Source organism: Neophocaena asiaeorientalis, unplaced genomic scaffold, assembly GCF_003031525.2.
Source record: "Neophocaena asiaeorientalis asiaeorientalis breed wild unplaced genomic scaffold, Neophocaena_asiaeorientalis_V1.1 scaffold215, whole genome shotgun sequence".
NCBI lineage: Eukaryota > Metazoa > Chordata > Mammalia > Artiodactyla > Phocoenidae > Neophocaena > Neophocaena asiaeorientalis.
The window spans coordinates 729,692-749,869 of NW_020175011.1; the positions used below are offsets into that span (position 1 = coordinate 729,692).

Genomic DNA, 20,178 nt, shown 5'->3' on the forward strand with positions numbered 1-20,178 from the left:
GTGACCACCTAGAGGGGTGGGATAGGGAGGGTGGGAGGGAGGGAGATGCAAGAGGGAAGAGATATGGGAACATATGTATATGTATAACTGATTTACTTTGTTATAAAGCAGAAACTAACACACCATTGTAAAACAATTATACTCCAATAAAGATGTTAAAAAAAAATCATGGAAAAAAACCCAAAAGCTTCTAGAGCACGAGTCAAAATAATATTGTCGTCAACATAGGGTAGGCAAAGATTTTTAGAACACAGAAAGCACTGATTGTGAAAAACAATACAATTTCATCAATATTAAAATGCCTCTGCTTATCAAAAGACAACATTATTCCAAATGAAAAGGCAAACCAATAATGGAAAAAATCTGCAACACATATTTTGACGAGACTTTTGTTAAAAATATATAATACAACTCAAAAGGAAAACTAGTTACTTCTCTCAAATAGACAAAAGAATTTAATAGCCATAAATGAACAATAGGTAGATGAAAAGTGCTCAACATTTTTTATCATCAAGGAAATGAAGATTAAAGCACAATGAGTCTTTAACCTCTTTGGTTAAATTTATTCCTAGGTATAATATTTTATTCTTTTTGATGTGATTTTAGACAGGATTGTTTTCTTGCTTTTTCTTTCTGACATTTAATTGTGTATAGAAAAGCAACAGATTTCTGTATATTAATTTTGTATCCTACAACTTTACTGAATTCATTTATATGTTATAATAGTTTTTTAGTGGAGACTTTAGGGTTTTCTACATATAGTATCATGTCATCTGCAAATAGTGACAATTTACTTCTTCCTTTGGTAAATCACTGTACACTACCAGTGGGAACGTAAACTGGTGCAGCCACTATGGAAAACAGTACGGAGGTCCCTCAAAAAACTAAAAGTAGAAGTACCATATTATCCAGCCATCCCATTCCTGGGCATGTATCCAAAGAAAATGAAAATAATTTAAAAAGTTACATGCACCTCAATGTTTACAGCAGCATTATTTACAATAACCTAGATGTGGAAGCAACCTCAGAGTCCACTGATGGATGAACGGATGAAGAAGATGTGGTATATATATATATACACAATGGAATATTACTCAGCCATAAAAAAATAATGAAATTCTGCCACTTGCAACAATGTGGATGAACCTAGAGAGTATTATGTTAACTGAAGTAAATCAGACAAAGAAAAATTCTGTATGTCACTTATATGTGGAATCTAAAAAGAAACAAACAAGTGTAATAAGAAAACAGAAACAGACAGATATAGAGAACAAACTAGTGATTACTAGTGGGGAGAGGGGATGGGGGAAGGGCAAGATAGGGTATGGAAGTAAGAGATACAAACTACTATGTATAAAATAAATAAGCAACAAGTATATATTATACAACACAGGGAAATACAGCCATTATTTTACTTTATTTGATTTATTTTTTAACTAATTATTTTATTTTTTGGCTGTGTCAGGTCTTAGTTGTGGCATGCGGCCTCTTCGTTGCAGCATGAGGGCTCCTCTCTAGTTGCAGCATGCGGGTTTCTCTCTAGTTGTGGCGTGCGGGTTTTTCTCTGTCTAGTTGTAGTGTGCGGGCTCCAGAGCGCTGGGTTCTGTAGTTTACAGCACGTGGGCTCTCTAGTTGAGGCGCCCGGGCTTAGTTGCCCCACAGCATGTGGGATCTTAGTTCCCTGACAAGGCATCGAACCCACGTCCCCTGCATTGGAAGGTGGATTCTTTACCACTGGATCACCAGGGAAGTCCCACAGCCATTATTTTACAGTAACTTTAAATGGAGTATAATCCATAAAATATTGATTCACTATGTTGTACACCTGACACTAATATAATATTGTAAATCAACTATACTTCAATAAAAAAATAAAGATACCATCACATATCCATTACAAGGGCTAAAATTTAAAAGACTAACAGTTCTAAATATTGGCAAGGATGTCAATCGACAAAAATTCTCATATATCACTGGGTGGAAGTGTAAAATAGAGCGGCTACTTTGGAAGACACAATGGCCATTTCTTATAAAGTTAAACATACATTTATCATAAGGTCCCACAATTCCACTCCTATGTATTTATTCAAGAAAAATAAAAGTATATGCCCATAGTAATGACTTGCACATGAATGTTCATAGTAGCTTAATTCATAATAGCTAAAAACTAGAAACCACCCAAAAGTCTACAACAGGAGGATAAAGTATGTGTATTCACACACTGAACTACTACTCAGCAATGTAAAGTAATGAACTATTAATACATACAAAGACATAAATGAATCTCAAAAACATACTCTGAATTTAGATGTGAAAGAGTATGTACTTCAGGTTCATTCATATGAAGTCCTTAACCAGCAAAACTAATCTGACCATTTCAATGCGAATTCCCTATTAAAATCTCAGCTGGCCTTTTTTTTTTTTTTCACAAAAAGTTAACAAATTGACCCTAAAATTCATATCAAAATGCAGAAGTCCTAGAATAGTCAAAGCAATCTTGAAAAAGAAGAATGAGGTTGGAAGATACACAATTCCCAATTTCAAAACTTAATGCACGGTAGCTCTTGCGTTACTTGATTACTCCAGTAATCCAGACAGCATTGTACTGGCAGAAGGACAACCATATAGATCACTGGAATAGAACTGAAAGTCCATGCTAATGGGTATAGGGTTTCTTTTGGGGATGACACCTGAAACTAACACAACATGGTAAATCAACTATACTTACTCCAATAAAACTTTTTTAAAAAGTCAGGCAGGGATGATGTTTGCACAACTCTTTGAACCTACTAAAAACACTGAATTGTCCACTGTAAAAGGGTGAATGTTATGGTATGTGAATTATATGTCAATAAAGCTGTTATTAAAAACATCAAAAAGAAAAAAGAACCGAAAGACCAAAACGAACCTCCACATTCATGTCAAATGATTTTCAACAAGGGTGCAAAACAATTCAATGGGGGAAAGAATAATCTTTTCAACAAATGGTGATACGACAACTGGATAGCCACGTGCACAAGAATTAAGTTGGACCCCGTTCTCAAACAACACATACCAACAAAAAAAAACTCAAAATGCATCACAGACCTAAATATAAGAGCTAGAACTAGCTCTTAGAAGAAAATCTTCATGGCCTTGGGTTAGGCAAAACCTTCTTAGATACGACACCAAAAGTGACAAAAGAAAAAAACAGAGTTCTTCAAAATCAAAACCTTTGTGTTTTAAAGGGCACTGTCCACGAAGAAAGTGAAAGAACCTAACAGAATGGGAGAAAGCATTTGCAAATCATGTATCTAATAATGGACTGACAGGTCCACGAGAAGAATTGCGCAAGGATTTCACAGCTGCCTTATTTGTAATAGACCAAATTAAAACAATCCATATATCTGTCAAAAGGAAACTGGATAAACAAATTGTGATATATTTATACAATGAAACACCATTCGACTATTAAAAAAAACCCCAGAACACAAGGAAAACCTACTGAAACACACAATACATGAAGAATCTCAAAAACATTATGCTGAAGGAAAGAAGCCAGACACAAAAGAATATATACTGTATGACAGCATATATATAAAATTCAGGAACATGCAACTAATACACAAAATATCTGAGCTGTACCAATGTTTGTTCCTGCAAGAGTTGGGGTGGGGGGCGACTGAGAAGGGTGAAGAAGGAATTTTCTGTGATAATAAAAATATCCTGTATTTTCAGTATTCCTATGTGGAGTGTTGGTTTCACAGGGGAAGACATCTTTGTAAACTCATCAAATTGGATAATTATGATATGTGTTTCACTGTATGTAAAATTTCACTTCAAATTTTTTTTTCTTTTTTCGGTACGCGGTCCTCTCACCGTTGTGGCCTCTCCCGTTGCGGAGCACAGGCTCCGGACGCGCAGGCTCAGCGCCCATGGCTCACGGGCCCAGCCGCTCCGCAGCATGTGGGATCTTCCCGGACCGGGGCACGAACCCGTGTCCCCTGCATCGGCAGGCGGACTCTCAACCACTGCGCCACCAGGGAAGCCCCACTTCAAATTTTTTAAGTACAAAAAGGGGAAGGGCCTTGCTTCATGGTGTCCTACACCTCCCTGTCCCCTTTTCTTTTCTTTTTAAAAAAGATTTATTTTATTTTTATTTATTTTGGGATGCATTGGGTCTTTGTTGCTATGCACGAGTTTTCTCTAGTTGCGGCGAGTGGGGGCTACTCTTCATTGCGGTGCACAGGCCTCTTATTGTGGTGGCTTCTCTTGTTGTGGAGCATGGGCTTCAGTAGTTGTGGCACGTGGGCTCTAGAGTGCAGGCTCAGTAGTTGTGACGCACGGGCTTAGCTGCTCCGCAGCAGGTGGGATCTTCCAGGACCAGGGTTCAAACCCATGTCCCCTGCATTGGCAGGAGGATTCACTGCGCCACCAGGGAAGGCCCCTGTCCCCTTTTCAAACACAAAACACAGAGGCAAAGAAGGCCATTCCAGCCACGAGAAGGACTATGGAACTCTTTGTGCCTAAGTAATTAAGCAGTCTCCTAAAACTCCCACCTTATTTGAAACTGGAACAAATTCTGAATAGTTCCCAAGTTTCCTGGTAGAATAGTGTCTCTCATCTCTAGTATCTGACTTGCAATAAAAGGAAGGTGTAGATTTTAACCTAAATCTTCTGTGGACTAGACCTGAGGTTAGCAAGAGGTGAATTTGTGATTAAGAATACTCTCTTCAGGAACACTATTTCTACTTGAAAGAATCCTAGGAAAATCTTAAGAGGCTCTAGATGGATCCAACTTTTAAAACATAGCTATGTTTTTAGCTACAATTCTGGCAATTCCTAGAATTTTAAGCCTTTATATCATGTCTGTTGCAATAAAAAAAAGGGTGCTTAATTTACTATCTCAGTTTATGTAACTTTTGCTCAACAGAAGTAAAGGCTTTTTAGCTATCTATTCTCCATTTTTCCCTTCACAGTTTATGGCCCTGGTGTCATGTGGAGACATGACTTAACTATGCCCTGATCATAAAAACAACTTATATTTTCTAATAGTTTCCTCTGAGAAATCTAATATTTTCTTCTAATGTCTCCTATCTTCTCTTCTGATGGTATTACAGATTTGATTTATTTTTTATTTTTGTAATTTTTTAACTTTACTGAGGAATAACTGGTATCTACTTAAACTGTACAGTGTGATGATTTGATACATATATTTACATTTGATACATTATACAAGATCAAGATAATGAACACATCCGTCACCTCACATAGTTAACTTTATTTTTTTTGCTGAAGTATAGTTGCTGTACGATATTATATAAGTTACAGGTGTACAATATAGTGACTCACATTGTTAAAGGTTATATACCTTATTTGTAGTTATTATAAAATGTTGGTTATATTCCCTGTGTTGTACAACATGTCCTTGCAGCTTATTTTATACTTAATAGTTTATATCTCTTACACCCTTAACCCTATATTTATTTTTTAATTTCAAAATTTTCATTTACATTTACTTAATATTGTTAATAATAAAATATTTTTAAAATTCAGAAAATATTTCAGAAATACAAGATGTCACTTAACTTTATCCAAAATTTTTAAACATTTTATGATATTTGCTTCATTAAAAAATTAAATGAGTGGATATAATTTAAGAACTTCCCCCTCCGCAGAAGTATTCATTATGCTCAACTCGGTGTGTGCTGTTCCTATACATATTAGATTTCTTCTACTTGTATATCAATAGTCAATGCAGTGTTTTTGAGATTTGTCCGTGTTGGTACATGCAGATATAGTTCATTTTAATTGCTTCATATTATTTTACCGTTTGAAGAAGTCAGTTGCCTCATCTAATCTCCTCCTGCGGGACTCTGAGACGGTTTTGACTTTTTCATCATCAGAAACAGTGCTAAAGTGCATATCTTCACATGAGTCTCTTTGCATATATGTTAGTTTCTCTAGGTTCAAAGCACTGAAGTAGAATTCCTAGATCGCAGGCTGTGTTGCACATTCTTCTTTCTAGGTAACACGAAATGGGCTTCCTAAATGTTTACGTCAGTTATACTACTACCAACTATACAGAAGAGTTCCAGTTTCCACATATGCTTGCCTACGGGCATTCTCAGACTTCTAAAATTGTTTCAAAATAGATAGGCATGAGATGTTATCCCAGTGATGTTTTCATCTATATTCTGCATTTTTCTGAACAAGAAAAATTTAAATGGTCATGGTACTTTCCTATTGGTTTGCCTTGCAAATCTCTTATACCAGCCAGGAGCTCACTCTTTCACTTTGCTAATGATCTCTTTTTCTTTTCTTTTTTTTTGAACAAAGGTTTTAATTCCTAACGTACTAAGATTTATCAATCTTTCTCTTTATTCCTTGTACATTTTATCTTCCTTCCTTTATTTTTTTCCCTTTATTTTTTAAAATAAAATCCTCCCCTATTTCAATATTATAAGGAGATTTCCTTATATTTACTTCTAAAAATCTTAAAACGTTGCTTTCAGTTTTTGATTCGTTCAAAATTTACTTCTGTGCATTGTACCTGGTAGCAATGAAATTGTGTAATTTACTCTATAAATTGTCACAGTGGCCTTTTTCAATTGTCCATTCTTTCCTCACTGAATTGTAATTCTACTTCCATTATAGATTCCTATTTACATGTGGCCTACTCAAGGCTCTGCATTCTGTTCTCCCGGTTTATTTGGATATCTCTGCCCAGCACTACACAGATTCAATTGCTTTAGCTTTATGATAAATCTTCATGTGGGATAGGATACAACACCTCCTGTTATTTTTTCCTTAAAATCATATCATCTATACTTAAACCTACATTTTTGGGACTTCCCTGGTGACACAGTGGTTAAGAATCTGCCTGCCATTGCAGAGGACATGGGTTCAAGCCCTGATCTGGGAAGATCCCACATGCCGCGGAGCAACTAAGCCCGTGCGCCACAACTACTGAACCTGCGCTCTAGAGTCCATGAGCCACAACTACTGAGCCTGCGCACCACAACTACTGAAGCGCCTGCGCCTAGAGCCCATGCTCCGCAACAAGAGAAGCCACCGCAATGAGAAGCCCGCGCACCGCAACGAGGAGTAGCCCCTGCTCGCTGCAAGTAGAGAAAGCCCGCGCACAGCAACAGACCCAACACAGCCAAAAATAAATAAATTTTAAAAATAAATTTATTTTAAAAAACCCTACATTTTAAATATTAATATTAGATTAGCTTTTTGTATTCTGTGAAAACCCCTTTGGGATTCTGATTAGAATTACATGCAATATATAAATCACTTTGGGGTAAGTGGATACCTTTATGGTACTGAGTCTTCCCTTCCAAGAATATATGGCCCATCTCTCCACTAATTTATCTCTCCTCTTTTATACTCTTTAACAATTGCTCCATCGATATCTTACGTATTCCTTTTTAGATTTATTCTTAGATACCTTTAAAAAAAAACGATTGTAGGGCTTCCCTGGTGGCACAGTGGTTGAGAGTCCACCTGTCGATGCAGGGGACATGGGTTTGTGCCCCGGTCCGGGAAGATCCGGGAAGATCCCACATGCCGCGGAGCGGCTAGGCCCGTGAGCCATGGCCGCTGAGCCTGCGCTTCCGGAGCCTGTGCTCCGCAGCATGAGAGGCCGCAACAGTGAGAGGCCCGCGTACTGCAAAAAAAAAAAAAACAAACTATTTTAAGTACTGTCTTTTAAAACTACCCTAAGAGTTGATGATGGATATGTAGGATTTCTATTAACTTCTGTATATTCATCTTATACCCAGCAATCTTCTAAAAGTTTGTCGAAACTTTCTATTTAGATGATCATCATTTGCAAATAATACAAACTGCTTTTTCCCCAACCCTTATATCACTTACTTATCATAGGCTAGTTAGGACCAGAAGTATAAAAATAAATAGCAGCACTGACAGGCAGCATCCTGGTCTGGTTATGGATTTTAAAAGGAACGCTTCTACCATTTCACCATTAAGCACAATTTTTACTAAAGATTTTCCACGGACACCTTTTATCAATTTAAGAAAACATCCTTTTGTTCTTGGCTGACTACATTTTTTTTTAATTACTGTGAATTGGTATTGAATTTTATCAAACGTTTTACTCTGTATCTGTTGAGTTTCTGTTCTGTGTTTAATCTATAACTGCTGTCAATTATTTTAATCAAGTTTCTTTTTTAAAAAAATATTTATTTATTTATTTGGCTGTGCCGGGTCTTAGTTGCAGCACACGGGATCTTCGTTGCTGTGTGTGTCATCTTTAGCTGTGGCACATGGGATCTTAGCTGTGGCATGTGGCATCTAACTCCCTGACCAGGGATTGAACCTGGGCCCCCTGCATTGGGAGCATGGAGTCTTAACCACTGGACCACCAGGGAAGCCCCCTCGATTTTCTAATAATGTCAAGCAATCATTGCATTCCTGGAATAAATCCCACTTTAAATAAGCCTCATAAAAGTGAGTTGGCACCTAGCACCCAGATCTTAGTTTCAAATACCCTTGTCCATTAAATAAAACCAGTGCTCCTTAGAGAAATGGCTGATTCTAAGACTGAGGGAGGGAAATATACAAGATGAGCCTGAAGTATCTTGTAAAACTAGAAAGTAAGAAAGTGCTCAGAAGAAAGAGAAAAGAAAAGAACAGGCAAGGCGAGGAGAGGAAAACAAACAAAAACAAGGACGACAGTGTGTGAGAGGGACAAGATTGCCAACTATAAGGGCTCCTAATGGCCAAAGCTGAACAAATAGAGCAACAAAATTACGTGGTTTATGTTGGTTTATAACCCGAAGTATAAAAGTAAATATCAATGCATTCATAGTAATATAAATGATCGAATAAATAAACAGGAAAGAACAAACAAATCTCCCATGTGGAAGAATTCAAAATAATTTACATAGATACTAGCACGCTCAGGAGGAAGAGCACGACTGCACACTCCTTAAGCGTGGGCCATGCAGAGCGACTTCCCTCCAAAGAGGACGGTATGGAAGGGGGTGGTGGGAGAGACACTTCACAGTGGAAACCCGACAAATACTACCTCAGCCACGTGGTCAAGGTTCACCTAAATAATGATGAGTTATAGTGATAATACGCAACCTTGATACGATGTGATGAGAACGGCACTTTAACTTGTGGCCTCCCTACCCCAAATCTATCCCAGTCTAATCATGAGAAAAACAGCAGACAAATCTCACTGAGACAAATGTCCCAAAATAGCTAACCAGGACTCCTCAAAATGGTCAAGGTCAGCAAAAACAAGGGAAGTCTCAGAATCTGCCACAACCAAGAAGAGCGTAAGGAGACAAGATGAGAAAATGTAATGGTTATCCTGGATAGGATCCTGACACAGAGCAAGGACATGAGGTGAAACGGTGGCAATGGGAACAATGAATGGACTTTAGTTAATAATAATGTATCGATATTGGTTCCTTAGTTATGACAAATGCACCATACAACAATAAGACGTTAATAATTGGGAAACTGGGTATGAGGCATACAGGAAATCTCTCTACTGTCCGTGCAATTGTTTGGTAAATGGATAACTTTTCTCCAATGAAAAGTTTAGCTTTTATTTTTTAAACAGTGAGTTGGGGATACTTCTTTCATCTTCTTTCAGCACCAATTTGTATAAAATATTATCTCCTTCACTACAGGTTTGGTTGAACTCCTCTGTAAAATCATCAGAGCCTGGCAGCTTTCCAGGGGAGGAGGGGGTTAAGAAACTTTTTATCATGAAACATTTTAAACATTTGTAAAAGTAGAAAAATGTATAATAAACAGTCAACTTCAACAATTGTCGAATATCGCCAATTTTGATTCACCTACACGTCCAGCTATTCTCCCCTTTCAGTATTATTTGAAGTAAACCCAGACATCACAGTATTTCACTGGCAAATATTTCTCTGCATATCTCTCAACAGTAAGAACTCTTTTGAAACACACGACCATAATATCAAGTTTATATCTATATATTGACAATAATTCTTCATGTCAAATACCCAGTTAGTGGTCACAAGTCTAATTGTCTTATAATTTTTATGCGTATGTGGATAAATTAATGTTGCTGAAAACTGCACTAGTTTTTCATTTTGTACTTCATTGGTTTCTGGTTTTTATTTCATTATTTCTTTTCTCTCTTTATGTTTATTATTCTTTATTGCTGCTTGAGTCAAATGACTGATTAATTTATAATATTTTCTTTTCCTATTACATACAGTTAAAGGTGTATATCTCACCATACGTTTTGATTTAATTACACTGCCTAAGTTTGTGTAAATGGAGTGTTTTCATTTTCATTCAGCTTAAATATTTTTAATTTCTCTTATAATTTATTTGCTTAAAAGTGAATAAAAAATATATATATCAGAATCACTTTGCTGTACACCTAAAAATAACATAATATTGTAAATCAACTGTACTTCAAAAAAAATTTTAAGCGAATAACAAAATATTTTATTAAAAATGTCAAAGTTATTCTGTTTTGAGGGATTATTATTGATTTCTGGTATTACTGACTGCGAACAGAGATCATGAAAAATATGACATTGATGTATTTGTGCAATAAGTATTTTATAGTATAAATTTTATGAAAGCAATGACTTCATTTTATTCTCTCTTGGATAAGCTGAACAGATAAATGAACAAAATAATACGCAGGGCCTATTTCCAAAGTTTAGCACATATACAGAAACATGTCCTAAAGTTTGGCATCTACCGTTCTAAACTCTTAGAAGGACATGTCTACTTGGCTTTTTAACTTATGAAGTTGGCTGTTGTGAACAAGAGAAAAACACCCCTGGTTCTATTTCCAGAGATGTATTATGGCTATATTTCAGCTAATGATAAACACTGTGAATGGTGTGTTGTCCAAGATGCTTCTCTTCTTTGGATGATACTTTAAACTCAACTGCCATGACCGCTGCTAACATTAATATGTTAATACAAGGAGACACGTCCAAGCTTCCCATGAGACTATAACCAAGTTTTCCCAAAATCGGTTGATTTACATACACTAATAACAAATGATCAGAAGGAGAAATTAAGAAAACAATCCAATTACATCAAAAATAATAAAATACCTAAGAACGAGTTTAACCAAATGTAACTCTAAGACAATGATGACAGAAATTGAAGAAAAAACAAATAAATGGAAAGACATTCTGTGCTCATGGCTTGGAAGAGTTAATATTGTTAAAATATACATACTACCCAAAGCAATCTACACATTCAATGCAATTTCCATCAAAATCCCAATGGTATTTTTCATAGAAATAGAACAAGCAATCCTAAAATATGTATGAAACCACAAAAAAAATGTGAATAGCCAAAGCAAGCTTGAGAAAGAAGAACAAAGCTGGACACATCATGCTTCCTGATTTCAAACCGTATTACAAAACTATAGTAATCAAAAAAGTATGGTGTTGGCATAAAAATAGACACATAGATCAATGGAACAGAATAGAGAGCTCAGAAATATAGCCACACATATATGGTCACTTAATCTATGACAAAGGAGGCAAGAATACACAATGAGGAAAAAACAGTCTCTTTAATAAATGGTGTTGGGAAAACTGGACAGTCACAAGCAAAAGAATGAAATTGGACCACTACCTTACACTATACACAAAAAATTAACTCAAAATGGATTAAAGACTTGAACATAAGACCTGAAACCATAAAACTCACAGAAGAAAACACAGGCAGTAAGCTGCTTGAGATCAATCTTGGGGATGATTTTTTGGATTTGACACCAAAAGCAAAGGCAACAAAAAGAAAAATAAATAAAGGGGACTACATCAAACTAAACAGCTTCTGCACAGCAAAGGAAACCATCAACAAAATGAAAAGGTAACCTACTAAATGGGGGAAAATATTTGCAATCATATATATGTTAAGGAGTTAACATGCAAAATATGTAAAGAACTCGTATAAGTCAGCAGCAAAACAAACAAACAATTCAATTCAGAAATAGGCAGAAAATCTGAATACAGGCATAGCTTGTTTTTTTGTGCTTACTTTACTGTGTTTCATATTTGTGTTTTTTACAAATTGAAGGTCTGTGGCAATCCTGTGTTGTCAGATTATGGTTAACATATTTTAGCAGTAATGTACTTTTTAAATTAAGGTATGGATTTTAAAAAATACATAACGCTATGCACACTTAACAGACTACAGTGCAGTGTGAACATAACTTTTATACGCACTGGGAAACCAAACAATTCATGTGACTCACTTTATTGTGACATTCGCTTTTTTGCAATGGTCTGGAACCAGACCTACAATATCTCCAAGGGACATCTGTAGACCTCTTCCCAAAGAAGACATATAGATGGGCAACGGGTACATGAAAAGGTACTTAATATAACTAATCACTCAGTAAGTGCAAATCAAAATCACAATATGATATCATCTCATACCTGTTGGAATGACTATTAACAAAAAGACAAGAAGTAGGTGTTGGCTAGGATGTGGAGAAAAGGGAACCCTTGTGTACTATCCATGGGAATGTAAATTGGTAAAGACTCTATGGAAAACGATATGGAGGTTTCTTAAAAAATTTAAAACAGAACTACCATATGATCCAGCAATTCCACTTCCGGGTATTTATCCAAAGGAAATAAAATCACTGCCTTGAAAAGATATATGTACCTCCATGTTTGTTTCCACATTATTTACAATAGGTAAGACATGGAAATAATCTAAGTGTCCACTGATGGATGAATGGATAAAGGAAATCTAGTATATAGTATATACAACGCAATATTATTCAGCCATTAAAAAGAAGGAAATGCTGTCATTTGCAACAATGGATGGACTTGGAGGGCATTATGCTAAGTGAAATAAGTGAGACTGAGAAAGACAAATACCACGTGATCTCACTTAGATGTGGAATCTTAAAAAAAAAAAAGACAAACTCATAGATACAAAGACAGAGGCAGGGAGAGGGGAGGGGTGGGCAAAGTGGGTAAAGGGGGTCAAACGGTACAAATTTCCAGTTATAAAGTAAGTCCTGAGGATGTAATATATTGCATGGTGACTATAGTTAATAATATTGTATTTTATATTTGAAAGTTGCTAAGAGAGTAGTAGATCTTAAAATTTCTCATCACAAGAAAAACAGTTTGTAAGTGTGTGGCGAAGGATATTAGCTAGACCTACTGTGGTGATCATTTCGCAAAATACAGGTAGTCCCCGCGTTTTAAAAGTGTGCTTTGCACGACTTCACTTTTATGAAAGACCTACATCTGTACTTTTTTTCACTAACCAAAAGAAATCCAAAGCATATGTTTACTATTACAAAACAAGGTAATTGTGTCTCGCTTTACATCATCTCAGCTTACCAAAGGTTTCATAGGAATGCTCTCTTTTCAGATAGCAGGGGAAACCTGTATACATATATTGAACCATTATGTTGTATACCTCAAATTAATATAATGATATATGTCAATTTTATCTCAAAAAAAAAAGAAACACAAAAATAGGTTATAGGTTAGTTCACCCTGTAATCCTAACCCTCCTCCTTTGACTACGAGCAGTTAGAAAATCAGTTGTATCACCCACTGCGCTGTGAAACAAAACTAAACACCTGTCCCCAAGAAATCTAGCAGTAGGAATTGACATGTTTAGGTACTACAGCTTCAGGCCCCCTTACTTCTGGGTTTCCAAACTCTGAATCTCCCTTCTCGGCTGCCCTCTTGTCTACCAGAAGCCAGACAATACAGCTGTGCAGCAATGCCAAGAGGAAGGGCACACTGGGCAAAATCCTGAAAACTCACCAAGGCAATATCACCTGGGTTGTTTGCAATGTTCCTATTTCTACATGCGTCTCTTAAGTTAAAAGAAATTATCTCTTCTTGTTTAAATAACAGTTATTTAACACTGTGACTTTTGCTTTCTACAAATGACCAAGAGGGAAAATAAGCTCACATGCTGCACAGGGCAGGGGACCAGCAAGTTAAAAATAAGACTAGGACTAAAGCTCTCAAACACTATGCAGATACTTGAAGAAGAGAACCCTGCAGTTAAACAGAGACCCACTAGAAACTGTGGGTCCACAGGCATGAAGTTTCTTTAATGTGTTTTTGTATCAGTGAATCCAGCTAACTCCAGTTATCACCACCGCTGGCTGATCATACTGTGGCACTGAATGAATAAGATCTGGCGCGGGATTCTGCTGACCTAAGTTTACCCCATCCTCCAGCAAGGAAGTCACAGAGGGTCCAAGGATTCTGATCTCCCTACTTCCTCCAACTCTTCTCTGCTTTTTCTCAAATTCCTGATACAACTGTCAAATATCCTGATCTTTGACAGTTATCCCTTGGATGTTCTTGTGCAAAAAGACAAGAGGATATGGTTTTGAATTTAGCTGATGGTACAGGACGGTAACACCCAGCCAGTGTCTGAATATCCAGCTGTAGGAAAAAAGGGAATCCTGCAACAGGTTAAACGGGGATACTATGCTTCCTTAGTGTCTTGAGATGAGTAATCAAAAATGGATATTTTTCTTTTCCCCAAACAGAATGGGATGAAAAGGAACCATACAGTGTTGTTAACTTTGCATAACTAAACCAAACATTTAAAAAATTATGTTGGGCTTCCCTGGTGGCGCAGCCATTGAGAATCTGCCTGCCAATGCGGGGAACACGGGTTCGAGCCCTGGGCTGGGAGGATCCCACATGCCGTGGAGCGGCTGGGCCCGTGAGCCACAATTACTGAGCCTGCGCATCTGGAGCCTGTGCTCCGCAACGAGAGAGGCCACAACAGTGAGAGGCCCGCGCACCGCGATGAAGAGCGGCCCCCACTTGCCACAACTAGAGAAAGCCCTTGCACAGAAACGAAGACCCAACACAGCAAAAATAAATTTAAAAAACAATAATAAAAAATTATGTTTGGTAGAATATTAGTGTTCTTGAGATACTAATAAAAAACAAAGACAGGGCTTCCCTGGTGGCACAGTGGTTGAGAGTCCGCCTGCCGATGCAGAGGACACGGGTTCGTGCCCAGGACCAGGAAGATCCCACATGCCGAATTATGTTTGGTAAAATATTAGTGTTCTTGAGATACTAATAAAAAACAAAGACAAACTCACAGTGGTAGAAGTGACATTCTTTAAAAAAATTTTAGTATAAATGTAAAAAAAATAAACATATTAAGCCATTTTTCATGTCATTTTGAAACAGTCTCTGAGGTACTCCTGTGTCATAAATACATATAAAAATACTTTTTTTAAAAATCCAAATACATATTTTTAACTCATGAACCCTGATCGCTATTCAATAAATAAAATTATCTTTTTAAGTTTGGATAAAAAAGAATAATCAGAAAGAATTCAGCCTATAAAATATTAAATAGACAAATTTCTAGTAATTAAAACAATTTAGGCTATCGTTAAGAATAGACTAAATAAGGTTAGTAGAAAAGAATAAGCCATCCAGTGATTGAGGCGTATTGATAGGGATTGAATTTGGAAGATGGTAAATGCGACAGTAAAGGTTAGATACTAGTTAATTTCCCAACATCATTTATTCAACAGTTAATTTGGGCAAACACTCATTTTGATCCCTACCTCACACCAATGTAATTCCACCTAGAATATGCAAAGATTTACATATAGAAAAATAAAAACTATATGCATTCTAGAAGATACTGGGAATGAATATACTCTTGGGGTAATAGGGGCCTTTTTTACATATAACAAAGTTTAAGATGACATCAAAGTCTTATGGACAGAAAAGATCTTGCAGTAAATTGAGCCAGTGAGAGAAAACACAAGCTGAAATACAATCTCCCAGAATAAAGAGAAAACATGATCTTATAGCAGTTTGTGAAAAATACTGAAAGGTAAGTATGAAAACAATGGCAATAGTTATTTCGTGGAAGAACAAAGAAACAAATAGGAAACATATAATATACTCAAAGATAGCTTTCCCAAATAAAGACCTGAGTTAACAGAACAAAAGCACAGAGAGAATTGTTAAAAACCCATAAAGGAATGTGTCTAGGGTCATACAGCTAACTACTGATGGAGCTGGACTTTGAATCCAGACTTGCCTCATTCCCAAATCCATATTCTTTCTTATTTCCACATGTGTCAATCAGCCAGCAAAAAGAAATCTTTCTACGTGCAGTGCAGTACCCTGAACTGAATCCTAAATCAGAAAGGGGACATTATTGCAAAAACTGGTGAAATTCCAAAATAATCTGGAACTTAGTTAATAGTTATGTGCCAATGTTAATTTCTCAGTTTCTTTAATTACACCATAGTTACGTCAGTATTAACACGAGAAAACTGGTTAAAGAGTATGCAGGTGTGAGACTTCATGGAAGTCTAAAATTGTTCCAAAATAAACAGTGTGTTAAAAGAAGAAATCTCTCAAAAATGATGCCTTGGGTACTACCTTAAAAACTTATAAGTAGAAAGATTCATTGCATAGCCAAATTTTTAAAAGGCCATGTTTTGCATTGAAGACTTTGATTATAACAGGTTCACTGATGATTGTTAAAAGAATTATCTGCTTCAATTATACAGCATTTTGAAAATACTTATATAACTTTTTCCATACATACCATTTTTCCTTTCATGTGGATAAAACACAGCATACTGTGAATATTATTCTTTAAAAGCATAAGGTGATCTGGTTGCGATGAACTGCTTTCCATTTCTGCTAAAAACGTGACAAAAGTTCTGGGCTCATAACAGCAAGAATTAAATTTGGAGGCTTAATAGAACTGCCTGATTTTAGGAGCTGTCAGATACTGAAAGAATCAGGCCTTCAGAAATAAATGAATCCTAGGAGCAGAAAAGCTGAAGCATATAATTAAGTTGAAAATTCGGGATGGGGGATGACTAGGTAAGGAAAGAGGGGGGGAAAATACCAAGAAAGAGGGAGAAAAAAGCAAAATAAAGGACATGAATAAAAATCAGGGCTGAGGTGTCTCTAAAGAATTGAGATGTGATCAATTACGGAATTGGGGGAAACAGTCGTATGAACAGTAGTAAATCGGATGGCATCAGGGCACTCACTAAAAGCCTTCCCGTGGATCCTGTCACTCAGAGCATGAGCCAGAGATCTCTGGGGACCTTGATGACATACTCCTCTGCCCCGGTCACTTCTCTGAATTATCTTCTACTGTTCAGCCTCTCCCTCATGCCCTCCAGCCATCCTGTTTCTCCATGCTGTTCCTCAGGCAATGCAGGCCTTTGAACTTGCTCACCTCCCCGCCACTCCTCAACGTCCCTCTAATACTAACTCTTCAGTGATTTACTACAGAGAACACTCATACTGAACCCCTAGCATCCCACTTTCCCCTACCCTGATCTCATTTTCTCATAGCTGCCTCCACCATCTGACGGTAATTCCATCAAACATCTGTCTCCCTAACGAGTAGAATGTAAGCTCTCAGATGTTTGCCTGTTTTTTCCACTGATGCTTCCCCAATGCCCAGAATAGTGCTGGGTAGGGTTAGGGTTAGGTGCTCCATAACTTATTGGTTAAATCGGTAAATACATAAATGTGATTTTTCATTAACATTATTTGAAGATGAGTAACGAAACACTGGTAACTTTTCCAAAGTTGGTTTTTGAGCAACCAGAGTCACTTTTTGTTTGCCTGTGTTTTCTGGGTGTTTTCTACACTGAACAATAACTTCTATAACGTTTTAAAAGTGGGTTTCGTTTTATGAAAAACTCGACAGTTATCTGTCTGAGATGATTTCAACTCAGGCTCATTCAATGTCAGAATCAGAAAGATACATTCTTTAGGGGCCTGTTCTTATGAACTTAAATAACATTTAGTTATTACCAGAAAAATCTTCCCATTATCAAAACTTTACATGAACAAACGCTCATTCGCAGGACTGCAAATCATACGATCCCAACTTGCGCATTTTAAGGATGAAGAAACAGACCTAGAAAAGCTGTCACTTCTTCACCTTCACTTTGAACACAGCTGATGAAGTGTTGAACAGGAGCTAGCTAGCCTGAACAAAGATGGAAACACTACAGAATGGCCTAGCTCAGAAACATTTTGCAATGCAGCAGAAGTCCAGATTGAACATTTTCAGTTCACCATTTAACTAAACCGTCATTTTCTTCAACTTATTCCCATGTCATTGCTCAAAGATGCTTGCGAGCAGCTTCATCGTATTCTTGGAACGGTCAAGATTCTCTTTGCCTTAAGATAAGATCACTGGCAGAGCAAACAACATGATCACCAAGTATTTTAGCAAGCTCAAGGGCCACGGAACCTTCCAGAATCCACTCAACAGTCAACCTCTTGTTCCAGCCCTCTGCCTTCCCTCTTGAGAGAAGTTCAAGGCCAGCTTATTTTACAAATTTCTTACACTTTTCAGCAGATGGATTGTCAATTAACTCTCATGAAATCAAATGGAAGCAGCTTTCAGGGTCTGAAAATGTGCGGCTTCTCTTTTCAAAAAAGCATTAGCTGAAAAGTTGCATGTGTGCCATTGTTTTGTTATACGTTTGGAAAAAATCTGATGTCCTATTTTGTTCTCAGAGATAGCAGCAGCAGTTAACCCACACAAGTCCGTTCCCCAGGTCCCCCGACAGCCATCTCTGATACTAGAGGGGCACACAGGCAGATACTTTGGCAAAGAAAGTCTACAAAATGAAGTTGCTACAGGCCAGAACAACCATATTGATTTTTAGTACAATTCAAAACACAAGGAAACATCAGTTTCCTAAATGGCACACACTGAAATGGACAGGGAGATTACACCACAAAGAGTGGAGAGAAGGAAGACGATAAAAGACAATTACATTAGCAAACAGCTGAGCGTTCTTTTAGGCTGTTTATTTTTCAGGTTCGAAGAACCGAGAGGCTTGAATTAAGTTGCACTGTCCTTGTCTGAAAAATCTGAGAGCGCTCCTTTACGGACATTGTTCTCACAGCTGGAAGCCTGGGCATCCAGTAGACCTTCAGGAAGTAAAGCCGTACAACCCTTTGAACATCCTCCTTAAAGCTCAAAGAGTTCTTTTTCCCAATTAATATTTCCCGCTCTCTCAGCAAACGGCAGATCTGTTTAAACTGCACTATAAACATATTATTTACCAATACAGCATTCAGTCTGCTACAAGCAAACAGTTTCCTTTGAAATCCTTAACGAGACGAAAATGCCTTTCAAGCCAGAGACTTCGGAAGGGAGGTTGGGAATCAGGACAGACCAGCTGGGACTTACCATGGCCCCCTCACTTCTTCTTTGGGCAACTTCTCTCTGCAGTCGGGCCACAGCCAACTTCTCCCTGGAGAAGCAAAAGCACATGGTTAGTTGACCATCCTTCTCAACGCAGAGGTACACCGGCCTGGCTTCAAAACATTCTTCTGAGGTCTCCAGAGGAATCCCTTCCTTGGTTTAGCTCACTTCCTCCACTGAACTTTCTATAAATATTTAAAGTGATTGGTCATGAGTGCATTGTTTTCACTGTGTGTCATGAAAGAGATCTTTTGCCTTGGATTTTATAAGAGCCAAACGAATGCTCAATGCCAACTCAAAGCTTCCCTTTAAGTTCATTAACATATATCATTTGTAAATAAATTTTCCATGGCTAAAATATTTCAGTTGTTCTTTCTGTATCAAGTTTGCTCATAAATATTTTCGTTATTCTTATTTATTTTGTTGCCCTGTGCTGATAACTGAATTTAATAAAGCAAACAAATTGTAACTCTGTACCATTCTCGAAATAAAAATAGAAAATCCTTTGCAGGCTTGCTACATAACAGGCATGGGGCTGAGCATTTTACCTGATCTCATATGAGCCTGAAAACAGCCCTATAATAGGTTTTATTATCCCCATTTCAAAGATGTGGAAACTGAGGCTAAGAGAGGCTAAATAACATATGGACTGTTCATATTTTCTATTTCTTCCTGATTCAGGCTTGGAGCCTCCAACTGGTAAGCAGTAATATTACAATCAAACTTTAGGTTCTCCTTAGTTCAAAACCGAAATAAAAATTCTGCGTGTCATTTTTCAGGGTCTAGGAAATACGAAAATATGGAATTGAAAGTCAAATTATTTAAGTATTCTTTAGCTCACAACAGGGCTCATTTTGTGTCCTTTATAATTGCAATTCTCATTTCTCTTACAAAAAAATCTAATATTAACCAAAATTTTAAGACTACTTTTGTAAAGTGACAGATATCTTCATTTTGGCCAGCTTT

At 37.1% G+C, this 20,178-nt stretch overlaps 1 protein-coding gene and 1 non-coding gene across 2 annotated transcripts in view; both read right to left on the reverse strand.

Annotated features, from left to right (window-relative positions):
• NCKAP5 (NCK associated protein 5) overlaps window positions 1-20,178 on the reverse strand; it is an 899,001-nt gene that overhangs the window by 499,148 nt on the left and 379,675 nt on the right. Inside the window, exon 4 of the mRNA XM_024761906.1 lies at window positions 19,198-19,261. Within this exon, the coding sequence (XP_024617674.1) occupies window positions 19,198-19,261 (64 nt within the window). The remainder of the gene's footprint in view (window positions 1-19,197; window positions 19,262-20,178) is intronic.
• Window positions 8,306-8,378, reverse strand: TRNAW-CCA (transfer RNA tryptophan (anticodon CCA)). The gene has a single exon. It is a non-coding gene; the product is annotated as a tRNA-Trp (tRNA).